The sequence below is a fragment of the Halichoerus grypus genome, chromosome 5 (genome assembly GCF_964656455.1).
Source record: "Halichoerus grypus chromosome 5, mHalGry1.hap1.1, whole genome shotgun sequence".
Classification (NCBI taxonomy): Eukaryota; Metazoa; Chordata; class Mammalia; order Carnivora; family Phocidae; genus Halichoerus; species Halichoerus grypus.
Window position 1 is genome coordinate 77556025 of NC_135716.1, and position 13275 is coordinate 77569299.

The 13275-nt window shown below is 36.2% G+C and overlaps 1 protein-coding gene across 1 annotated transcript in view; it reads left to right on the plus strand.

Annotated features, from left to right (window-relative positions):
- PXDNL (peroxidasin like) overlaps positions 1-8812 on the plus strand; it is a 489791-nt gene extending 480979 nt beyond the window's left edge. The window contains exons 22-23 of the mRNA XM_078072396.1: positions 5913-6026; positions 6758-8812. Coding sequence (XP_077928522.1) covers positions 5913-6026; positions 6758-6889 — 246 coding nt within the window. The 3' untranslated portion in view covers positions 6890-8812. The remainder of the gene's footprint in view (positions 1-5912; positions 6027-6757) is intronic.
- Positions 8813-13275: the final 4463 nt, after the last annotated feature.

A 13275-nucleotide genomic window follows, 5' to 3' on the forward strand; every position in this document is an offset into this window, starting at 1 on the left:
TTGACTTATTTTGCTTAGCGTAATACCCTCTAGTTCCATCCACGTCATTGTAAATGGCAAGATTTCATTTTTGATAGCTGCATTATATTCCATTGTATATATACCACATCTTCTTTATCCATTCATCCATTGATGGACATCTAGGCTCTTTCCATAGTTTGGCTATTGTGGACATTGTAGCTATAAACATTGGGGCACATGTGCCCCTTCAGATCACTACATTTTTATCTTTGGGGTAAATACCCAGTAGTGCAATTGCTGGGTTGTAGGGTAGCTCTATTTTCAACTTTTTGAGGAAGCTCCATATTGTTTTGCAGAGTGACTACACCAGCTTGCATTCTCACCAACAGCATAGGAGGGTTCCCCTTTCTCTGCATCCTCGCCAACATCTGTCATTTCCTGACTAGTTAATTTTAGCCGTTCTGACTGGTGTGAGGTGGTATCCCATTGAGGTTTTGATTTGGATTTCCCTGATGCTGAGTGATGTGGAGGACTTTTTCATGTTTCTGTTGGCCATTTGGATGTCTTCTTTGCAGAAATGTCTGTTCATGTCTTCTGCCCATTTCTTGATTGGATCATTTGTTCTTTGGTTGTTGAGTTTGATAAGTTTTTTTATAGATTTTGGATACTAGCCCTTTATCTGATATGTCATTTGCAAATATCTTCTCCCATTCTGTCAGTTGTCTTTTGGTATTGTTGACTGTTTCCTTTGCTGTGCAAAAGCTTTTTATCTTGAAGTCCCAATAATTCATTTTGGCCCTTGCTTCCCTTGCCTTTGGTGGATGTTTCTAGGAAGAAGTTGCTGTGGCTGAGGCTGAAGAGGTTGCTGTCTGTGTTCTCTTCAAGGATTTTGATGGATTCCTATCTCACATTTAGGTCTTTCGTCCATTTTGAGTCTATTTTTGTGTGTGGTATAAGGAAATGGTCCAGTTTCATTCTTCTGCAAGTGGCTGTCCAATTTTCCCAACACCATTTGTTGAAGAGACTGTCTTTTTGCCATTGGACATTCTTTCCTGCTTTGACAAAGAGTAGTTGACCATAGAGTTGAGGGTCCATTTCTGGGCTCTCTATTCGGTTCCATTGATCTATGTGTCTGATTTTGTGCCAGTACCATACTGTCTTGATGATGACAGCTTTGTAGTAGAGCTTGAAGTCCGGAATTGTGATGCCACCAGCTTGGCTTTTCTTTTTCAACATTCCTCTGGCTATTCAGCGTCTTTTCTGGTTCCATGCAAATTTTAGGATAATTTGTTCCAATTCTTTGAAAAAAGTTGATGCTATTTTGATTCAGATTGCATTAAATGTGTAGATTGCTCTAGGTAGCATTGACATCTTCACAATATTTGTTCTTCCAATCCATGAGCATGGAACGTTTTTCCATTTCTTTGTGTCTTCCTCAATTTCTTTCATGGAACATTTTCCTTCTTTCTTTCTTTCTTTTTTTTTTTTTTTTTTGTATTTATTTATTTATTTATTTATTTATTTATTTATTTTATTGTGTTATGTTAGTCACCATACTATACATCATTGGTTTTTGATGTGGTGGCCCACAATCCATTGTTTTCGTATAACACCCAGTGCTCCATGCAGTACGTGCCCTCCTTAATACCCATCACCAGGCTAACCCATCCCCCCACCCTCCTCCCCTCTAAAACCCTGTTTGTTTCTCAGAGTCCATAGTCTCTCATGGTTCATCTCTCCCTCCAATTCCTTCCCCCACATTTTTCCCTTCCTTTTCCTAATGTCCTCCATGCTATTCCTTATGTTCCACAAATAAGTGAAACCATATGATAATTGACTTTCTCTGCTTGACTTATTTCACTTAGCATTATCTCCTCCAGTCCCATCCATGTTGATGTAAAAGTTGGGTATTCATCCTTTCTGATGGCTGAGTAATATTCCACTGTATATATGGACCACATCTTCTTTATCCATTCATCTGTTGAAGGGCATCTCAGCTCTTTCCACAGTTTGGCTATTTTGGACATTGCTACTATGAACATTGGGGTGCGTATGGCCCTTCTTTTCACTACATCTGTGTCTTTGGGGTAAATACCCAGAAGTGCAATTGCTGGGTCATAGGGTAGCTCTATTTTTAGATTTTTGAGGAACCTCCACATTGTTTTCCAAAGTGGCTCTACCAACTTGCATTCCCATCAACAGTGTAAGAGGGTTCCCCTTTCTCCACAACCTCTCCAACATTTGTTGTTTCTCTCCCTGCCCGTTTTTGCCATTCTAACTGGTGTAAGGTGCTATCTCAATGTGGTTTTGATTTGGATTTCCCTGATGGCTAATGATGATCATTTTTTCATGTGTCTGTTAGCCACTTGTATGTCTTCTTCAGAGAAGTGTCTTTTCATATCTTCTGCCCACTTTTTGACTTGATTATTTGTTTTTTGGGTGTTGAGTTTGAGAAGTTCTTTATAGGTCTTGGATACCAGCCCTTTTTCTGTAGTGTCACTTGCAAATATCTTCTCCCATTCTGTGGGTTGCCTCTTTGTTTGGTGGACCATTTCCTTTGCTGTGCAGAAGCTTTTTATCTTGATGAAGTCCCAAAAGTTCATTTTTGCTTTTGTTTCACTAGCTTTTGGAGATGTATCTTGAAAGAAGTTGCTGTGGGCGATGTCAAAGAGGTTACTGCCTATGTTCTCCTCTAGGATTTTGATGGATTCCTGTCTCACATTGAGGTCTTTCATCCACTTTGCGTTTATCTTTGTGAATGGTGTTAGAGAATGGTCAAGTTTCATTCTTCTGCATGTGGCTGTCCAATTTTCCCAGCACCATTTATTGAAGAGACTGTCTTTTTTCCATTGCATATTTTTCCTGCTTTGTTGAAGATTATTTGACCATAGAGTTGAGGGTCCATATCTGGGTTCTCCATTGTGTTCCATTGGTCTATATGTCTGTTTTTGTGCCAGTAGCATGCTGTCTTGGTGATCACAGCTTTGTAATATAGCTAGAAATCGGGCAACGTGATGCCCCCAGCTTTGTTTTTCTTTTCAACATTTCCTTGGCGATTTGGAGTCTTTTCTGGTTCCATACAAATTTTAGGGTTATTTGTTCCAGCACTTTGAAAAATGCCATTGGAATTTTGATCAGGATGGCATTGAAGGTATAGATTGCTCTGGGTAGCATAGACATTTTAACAATGTTTATTTTTTCATGGAACATTTTCTATTTCTTTGTCTCTTCCTCAATTTCTTTCATGAGTATTCTATAGCTTTCTGAGTACAGATCCTTTTCCTCTTTGGTTAGATTTATTCCTAGGTATCTTATCTAGCCCATCTTTTTATCTAATTTCCAAATAACCTTTTTCACATGTTTCATGTTCTTTTTTTTAAAGATTTTATTTATTTTGTCACAGAGAGAGAAAGCACAAGCAGGGGGAGCTGGAAAGGGAGAAGCAGGCTCCCCGCTGAGCAGGAAGCCCAATGCGGGGCTCAATTCCAGGACCCTGGGATCATGACCTAAGCTGAAGGCAGACTCTTAACCGACCAAGCCACCCAGGTGCCCCTTGTTTTTGCCCAACTTACATACTCACTGTTCACCCTCCCCTCTTATTAGCTTCCTTCACACACTTTCCCTTCCGCTGAAATGTACTACAAATACTACCATGACCAAATGCTATCTTTATTCAAGGCCTAACACAAGTTCCATTTAAATTATAAATTCTTCCCTGATTATTCCATTTTCTGCTCCATTTTTCTAAAAATAATCCGTGTTAAAGAGGGCACGTACTGAATGGAGCACTGGGTGTTATACGCAAACAATGAATCATGGAACACTACATCAAAAACTAATGATGTAATGTATGGTGATTAACATAATAAAAAATAAAAAAATAACCGTTTTTCCTTGAAATCCCATCTCATTGTGTATATACTCTTTTAGCACACAACATCTGGACTTGTATCATATTTATTTTTTACAGAAATTCACTCTTCCCTACCACATTGCAGACCCCTTAAGAATAGAAACCCAGGAATATTTATCATTGTAGTCTCCCCTAGGACTAGGTGACAAATAGCAGGTGCTCAGTAACCATTTAAAAATAAATCATTGCTTTTATGGTCTTTAAGGCATCCAGTCTGGTCTATTGTTTGTCTCCAAAATTTTCTTGGGCACAGTAATTTCTGTCACATACAAGTAATCATGGTCAAGTATTTGAAATTATTTTACCATTTCCAACCAAATAACAGAGTTCAGAGAATCTGAAAGGAACATTCACTAGAGGATAAAAGCATAATGATTCTTAGATATACATTAGAAATTTCTTTTGAAAATATGCGATCTAGTCCTAATGATGCATATATTCATTTGCTAGCATAGCTATAACAAATACCACAGGCTAGGTGGCTTTACAACAGAAATTAATTTCTCACAGTTCTGGAAGCTGGAATTCCCGGATCAAGGTGTTGACAGGGTTGGTTTCTCCTGAGGTCTCTCTCCTTGGTTCGTATCTTCACACAGACTTCCCACTGTGTCTGGACTCTAATCTCCACTTCTCATAAGGACAGAGTCACACTGGATTAAGTCCCATCTCTATGACCACATTTTAAGTTAATTACTTCTTTAAGGACTTTTATCTCCAAACACAGTCACATTCTGAGGTATTGGGGGTTGGAGCCTCAACATATGACTTTCGGGGGATATGGTTCAGCCCATAGCATTGCAGCTGCAACCTTCATAAGTCATTCAGTGCTCTTGGACTTAGCCTTTTCTTTTGTAAAACTGCATATTTTCATCCTTTCTAAAATTCCTCTCAATTCAGTATCTTTAATTTCTCTATGGATCATTACTCTTTTATAATGCATTCTCTAGAATGTATCTTACTGAACGTCACCATCCTTCATGCACCTTATGAAACCTGGAACTTTGCAGTCATCTTGCATTCTTCTTTCTCCCCTACCCTCAATCCAACCAAACACCTCTACCTGCTCAATGGCTCTTCCTGACTCTCACTTCTTCCTTTCTCAGCTGAGCCCATGTGGATCTTCTTGAAGTTTCTCTGCTTTCACTAGTCTGTCTTCATATTGCCATTATGTGATCACTGCAATTTTTTTCCCCATTGTCTAGAGACTATAATATCTAAATGAATTTATAAGACTGTTAAGGTCCTAATTTTCTTTGCTGCCTTGATTCCCACCAACACTCCCCCTGTGCCTTTTACCCTCCACAGCAGTTTATGTTCCTGAGATACTGACCTGTTTGTGGTGCCCATGCTTTGGCCAAACTTTTTCCCTTTTGTCTGAAATGCCTTTTCCCCTGCTTGTTCTTCTGAATGATTTTGTTATGTCTACTTACAGTTCAAATGCTTTTTCCCATGTGAGGTCTCCCTTACTTCCTGAGGCAGAACCAAGAGAAACTTGTCTTCTGCTCTCCTTCTGCTTCTGATATACTGTCATTATCCAATTGGCTTAACACTGTGATTTATTGATCTGTCATTCCACTAAGTCTTAAGCTCCTTGAGACCTTGGATTGCTTGCTTTATCTTTGAAGTCTAATAAACATTTGTTTAGGGAATGCTGTTTATGAAAACCTAAGTACAAAGATTAAGTAAAATATAGGTTTGTTGAATTAATGTTAATATCTATTAAGATTTTTAAAAATATATAACTCTACTCATTTGGTTTTAATTCCATTCTTTTAAAACTTACCTATTTCAGATATTAGATCCATATTCAATATTTTGTCACATATAGGGAACTATTTATTAGCTTAGACACTGGATAACTTGGATTCATTAAGTTTTGGGTAAAGAAAAGTTAAGAAAAATTATGTTGGCTTTGAAGTTTCTTTTGCCCTCTAGGTGTGTGCTTACAGAATAGAGCATTTCATCAAACTATGTTAGTTATCTGCTTGGTTGGTACTATTTCAATTCCCACATTCCTTTCCTTCACCTCCTTTTTTAGATAAACAAGCTGGAGGCACGCCTCAGGCAGGCGGGATGCACAGATGATAAAGGGATTCGAAGAAAAGACAATGAACACTGGATGAAAGAAGACTGCATTAGCTGTATGTGTAAGGTATGTGTTGCTAGAAGTTTTTCCATCTTCATCCTCCTGTTTTACTTCTGCTAGCCTGCCAGTTGAGACAAACCTGAAAAATTCAAGAGAGAAAAATGTTCTTTTTGTGAACAGATTCTAGGCATATTTTTTAAGGTCAAGATATTGATGTGAGATTTTGAGGTTTCTGATTATTGATATAAATATGCCACTATCTCATGAACACTTGCCAAATACCATGGGGCTTTTCACATTTTCACTAATAACTGAGAGAGCTGACACTCGGGATGTTTAATGAGCTTCGCCCAAGATTACACAAATAGAGGCAGAAATGGGACTTGAATTCATCTCCTTATTCTCCAGTCAGACTCACTACAAAAGTTGCCTGAAAGCATTTGGTAAATATTAAAAAATGTTATCATGGTACCCCCCAAAAGAAAAAAGCTCAGTCTTTATTTAGTTTGTTTTTTGGACAGAGCTGATACCAATCACTCCTGCCTCTCTCCACACCTCAGGCCCTCCGGTTTGGGAGGTAACATTTTATAGGCCAGTACTTCCAGCCTTGCTTTTACATGATGCAAATGTAGAAATAAAGCATTGATAGGAACTACATGTATAAATTAGCTCATACCATGGGTAATTTTTATTATATTGAGATAGTCAGCCAATCAGATTACATATTATAAGAAACTTTTAAAAAGGTAATTCCACTATAAGAAACATGGGAATAATCTTTGAATGTTGCCTTTCAGAGTGGCCAGGTCACCTGTATGGTGGAGACTTGTCCTCCGGCTCCATGTCCCAGTCTTGAATTGGTGAAAGGAACCTGCTGTCCAGTTTGCAGAGACCCGGGAATGCCAGCTGATTCCCCAGAGAACCGCTAAGCAATTTACTGCTCTTGAGCCCTGAATGGGGAATTTCTCAGGAAAAGGCAGTCAGGCACTTTTATTTAACCTGCGGTCACACTCCTGGCACAGAAATCACGGATCAAAAACAAATTAGCTCATTTAACCCTTCAACATACTGATGATCTTGCGTCTTTTCATTTTCTAACATACCTTGAAGTAATGCAAAATTAATGTCTATAAAGAAGATAGGGATTACTTTATTGTGAGAAATATTTCTTATTGTAAGCTACCAGTTTTACATACTGTACAGGGAAATAAAAATAATTTCATGCAATATTTTTTTAAAAATCTGAGTATTGTGGAAAATCTCTCATTTCAAAGTTCAGAGAGATTATATGATCTCCAGGAATTTTGAGAGAATGGGTTTTGCACTCAGAGAAAACATCTGGAAAGATCTGTGATAACTTTGGCACATGTAATACATGCTGCTTCCCTCACTCCGTCTCTCACATCTAGAACTTAGATAATGGCCAAATATTTCTGGAAAGGCACTTACCTTAACCATCAGTAGGCTCTAACTTCTAGAACATTAGGGAAAAGTGAGTGAAAGTATCATTATTTGGAGGAGCTTGCCATTTTTACATTTGGCTAGAAAATACAAACACTATGAGGGGAAGATCCTTCAAAGGAGCCTTGCTCAATCTCTGCCTTTCCATCACTTGTCATTATTATCACCAGTGAGATGTCGAAATTGAAATTTATCAAGTCTGAACAATTCAGGAACAAGCTGAGTTTACTATCAGAAAAATTGGAAATGTTTTTGACTTTAACAAAAGGTATTGCTATGAGGTTTCTTCTAATTTTGGCACTCTGTTATAGCATTTAAAATATAATCCAATAGACAATAGGTTAGCTATATTCAGAATTGAATATTTAGTAAATTAGGTGAGTTTCACTTAATAAATTCTTTTAAACTATGGTGCAGCCACAGTATTTGCGGTTGGTTGCAGTTGTTGGTAGATTTGTTTAAGAAATTCTTTGTTCCAGGACTTTTGAGGAGAGACTTCATGTAGTGTCCTGCCCAGAGGGGCTCTCAGGGTGATAACTCTACTGTTTTCCAATTACAAAATAAACATTTATCACCAGGCACAAAATCTCCCAATATTTAGAAGTATTATGTAAAATACAGTATTCATTGTAGTGAAAATATTTTCATGGTTTTAATATTATGAGTGAGGAAAGATGTTTTCGGAGTTTGATAATACAGGTCATTATTTTAAAAACGTATTGGTGATTTCCTCCCAAGATACAAAATAATTTTTTACTAAAAAGTTTAAGGACAAAACTATATGTCCTAAAAGTTTGATGTTTGTTGCATTTTTAAGTCCAAAATAATTTCTAATTATATTTCATTTTGAAAGACAAAATGTAACAAGTCCCAAAAGCTTGACATTTGTTGGCCTTTCAAAACCCAACAAAGTGAAATGAAGCTAAACCTCATGGAAGTATAATTAGTTCCTCTGAAGCTACAGTAAACATATTGCAAATTACAATAACACATGTAATAGTTTAGGTTTCTCATCATGTTCATTTGCCATTTTATCATTTTATTAAAGTTTAAGCAAAACCTGTATGATATCTCATATGATTTTTTATACATAACTACATGTTAATTTGGATGCCACCTGGTCAGTATGTTTGGCTTGTTAAACATAAGCAAATATCAAAATAACAGAATAAAATTATCATTTAAAATGGAACATGGGGATTTAAAAACTTGTCTGTCAACTGACAATTTGAAAATTCAGTAACCTTTACAAATATGGTTATAATATCATCATACAGATTACTTTTTGCTTTATTCATTTTACTTGTATTTCATTTATTTGACTGTGTTTTTAAAAATGTTTCATTTTTGAAAGTAATATTGTGCATAATAAAAATTTCAAGTATTTCCCAAGGATATATAAACCTTTGTATTCCATTTCTGCAGTCCAAAGGTGAATGTTATTTTCAGTTTGTATGTGTGTGTCTGTGTGTGTGTGTATTCCTCTATACAGTTTCTATGCAACACAAATATGATGATGTTTCTTCCTTAGTGATTTTGTTTATTCCAAAGAACCTTAGAACATTGAAAATCCAAATGTATTTGTTAACAATATTTGATATATTATATTCTGCCATGAAATTTGCTTGAGGTAAAATTTAATGTTTTTTACATGTGACACTTTTCTGATCTGGGGCAAAGGAAGTATCCATGAGCAGGTATACACAAAGAAGATGAAAGCATTCTTGGGCTCACTCTTTTCCTGATTTCGTCTGCTAAAGAAAAGCAAAGATTTTTAGCCAGGATGTATGATTATGTGAAAAGGTAGAAAAATAGCTCCTTTCTTTCAAGGGCTCTCTAATGTCTCCTTTATACCTCCTATACATAAGTGGCCACACTGCACACAGAGCTGCATGACATGCAGTTGAAGGGATATAGACAGCTTTTATTTGAGACTGGAGATTAAAAATAGAGCATTTACCTGACAAATAGTCTTTAATGCTCACAGAAGGCAAATAACAATGTTTAAGACAGAGTTTTTATGTTGACCTGTTTATTTTCTAGATCTGTATGCTATGGGGGCAGAGGTAGGAAAATTTGTTGGGAATTTTGGTAAGGATTTTTTTGTTTGTTTAATTGTGAAATGATGTTCAAATAGATTTACTGAACTGTAATTACTACAAATACCCCATTGCCCAATGTCATGCTTAATGCATTTTCATTTGCAAATAAAATACAGTTTATTAGTAAGTTAAATTGAGTTCATGAATATCTCACACAGAAATCCTATATTCCAGTTTAGGAAAGATGTGCTTTATTAAAAGCCATATTTAGGTGAGTGTCCTCAACATTTATTGGCATGCTAGAGTTTGTAAAAAACAATGTAAACTTTTTTGTTCCTCATGAATATACAAAATAAGGGATGGTGTACTAAATATAAGTAGTGCTAAAATCTGTACCTTAAATATAACTGCATATGCTATGTTTTTAGTCCTTGTATTAGATCATTTGCTTGCTTTTGTTTCAAGCATCAGAAATGAATCATTTAAATTTGCATCTCAAACATAAACTAGAGAGACAGAATATATAATATTTCCTGAAATTATGAAGCTCATTTTGTGTTCTAAACATACTTTGTGAAACAAGAGAGGAGAATTTCTTTAAACTTAATTATTAACAAAAATGGTTCAACTCTAAGGCTCTGGCTCATATATATATATAATATACACAACAATATTATAGACATCTATGTATAATATGTATTATGTGTAAATAAAGTTAAAATAGTATTATCTTTTCTTATATCTTGCACCTAAGTGTTGGTACACATTTGGAATTTGTGTGTATGAGAATAATCCGATGTAAAAAATTTTAAATTGCATTTTTATCTTTGGAAAGGGTATGTACTATCTAATTGTTTATTCATCATTTATTTAGTTATCCATCATCCATATTTTGGTCAATGGACTCTGGAAAATGTTTTTTTCTTTCTGGAGAATATTCTTAATTCCATGTATGTTAATATATCCTAAAATATTAGGAATAAATGAAGATCATTTTTTTTTAATAGGCTCTACACCCAGCATAGAGCCCAATGGAGGACTTGAACTCACAACCCTGAGATCAAGACCTGAGCTGAGATCAAGTGTTGGACGCTTAACTGACTGAGCTACCCAGGTGTCCCTAGGAATAAAAGGAGGTAATTTAAGAAAGGATCTCTGACTTAAAATTTTAAAATAAATTGTTTCTATCACATTATTTAATAAAAATTACTTGCTAACTACTTAAAATACATACAATGTACATTAGTATAATATATGAATATGATAAACAACACTAATTCATGGTGTCATTTTTTTAAAGAACAAAACTATTTTCTCTAAAAGGTAAGAAGCTTCATTCAAATCATTCTAAACTTTTGTCTCCTGTAGAAGAATTACTTAAGAACATTTTCAAAGAGTCATTCACCAAGAGAGTATCTGATTGACCAACATACGAGAAGGCATTTGGTGTTGTGCGAAGAACATAGACCTAGGTCTTATATAGAATGGCATGCCCAGGTTAGGAGGAGCTAGAATGAGAATTCTAGTGAATTTTGAATTGGTAGAGATTCCAATTGTTCAAATTTAAAAAGAAAATACCATGTCAGATTAAAGGTGTTGAATAAAGGCTAAATAAGCTGATCTAAACTACCCACATGAAGTGGTAACAATGTTTTGGGTGTGTAGGAACCAAATCTAGTTAGAAGAAAACTTGGATTGGGGTGCCTGGGTGGCTCAGTCAGTTAAACATCTGCCTTCAGCTCAGGTCATGATCCCAGGGTCCTGGGATCAAGTCCTGAATGGGGCTCCCTACTCAGCGGGGAGCCTGCTTCTCCTTCTCCCTCTGCCCCTGCTTGTGCTCTCTCTCTGTCAAATAAATAAATAAAATCTTTTTTTTTTTAAGAAAACTTGGATTTTTAGAGACTTAGAATCCTCTAAACAAGAGAAAGTATTAAGCAATCTTGTTTCTGGAAAAGCATGTGGAAGAAACAATATAATTTGCTAGCAGGACAAGGGACTATGTGGTTGGTGTGGGAAGCTCAGTCTAGAGCAAATGAAACCCAAATAAAAAGAGAAAACGATTTATAAAGGAAAAAAATCAAACTGGATGTAACTATGAAGAGAGGAGTTTAGAGTCTGAGCTGAAGGAACAGGCCTGGAACCCAAATGGATATATGCTCATGATTCTGGAGAACATTCCAGTTTGGTCATTGTTAAAGACCATATGAAGATGTGAAGTTTAAATTTACATGATCATTGAGGTGTAGAAATCCCAAGCTACAAAATTAATGAAAACACGTGGCTTGTGCCAATAAAGAAGTTACAAACTCAAAAATTTAAGTGTAGTGACTGAAATAATAGAAATACATAATTTTCATTCAGAAAAATACGATCAATTCAAAAGAAGGTAAGAAAATAAAGAAATTGAAATTTTGGTTAATGGAAAAATTAATATAATAGTAACAAATTTAAATATATTTAAAATCATATTAAATAGAAATGTTATTTGCTCATCAGACAAAATCCAGAGTCTCAAACTGATTTTAAAAACTATATATAAAATATATATACATATACACAAATGCACACACATGAACATGACAAAACTAAAACATAATGTCACAAAAATGTTGAGAAAAAGGGATAAAGGGAGATAGCCCATATTTTACTGATTTTTTAAAAAAAAATTTTGTTGTTATGTTAATCACCATACATTACATCATTAGTTTTTGATGTAGTCTTCTATGATTCATAGTTTGTACATAACACCCCGTGCTCCATGCAGAATGTGCCCTTTTTAATACCCATCACCAGGCTAACCCGTCCTCCCACCCCCTCCCCTCTAGAACCCTCAGTTTGTTTTTCAGAGTCCATTGTCTCTCATGGTTCATCTCCCCCTCCGATTTCACCCCCACATTCTTCCCCTCCTGCTATCTATTTTTTTTTTCTTAACATATATTGCATTATTTGTTTCAGAGGTACAGATCTGTGATTCAACAGTCTTGCACAATTCACAGCGCGCACCATAGCACCTACCCTCCCCAATGTCTATCACCCAGCCACCCCATCTCTCCCACACCCCACCACTCCAGCAACCCTCAGTTTGTTTCCTGAGATTAAGAATTCCTCATATCAGTGAGGTCATATGATACATGTCTTTCTCTGATTGACTTATTTCAATCAGCATAACACCCTCCAGTTCCATCCATGTCATTGCAAATGGCAAGATCTCATTCCTTTTGATGGCTGCATAATATTCCATTGAATATATATACCACATCTTCTTTATCCATTCATCTGTCGATGGACATCTCGGCTCTTTCTACAGTTTGGCTATTGTGGACATTGCTGCTATAAACATTGGGGTGCACGTACCCCTTCGGGTCCCTACATTTGTATCTTTGGGGTAAATACCCAGTAGTGCAATTGCTACATTGTATGGTAGCTCTATTTTCAACTTTTTGAGGAACCTCCATACTGTTTTCCAGAGTGGCTGCACCAGCTTGCATTCCCACCAACAGCGTAGGAGGGTTCCCCTTTCTCCACATCCCCGCCAACATCTGTTGTTTCCTGACGTGTTAATTTTAGCCATTCTGACTGGTGTGACGTGGTACCTCACTGAGGTTTTGATTTGGATTTCCCTGATGCTGAGCGATGTTGAGCACTTTTTCATGTGTCTGTTGGCCATTTGGATGTCTTCTTTGGAAAAATGTCAGTTCATGTCTTCTGCCCATTTCTTGATTGGATCATTTGTTCTTTGGGTGTTGAGTTTGATAAGATCTTTATAGATTTGGATACTAGCCCTTTATCTGATATGTCATTTGCAAATATCT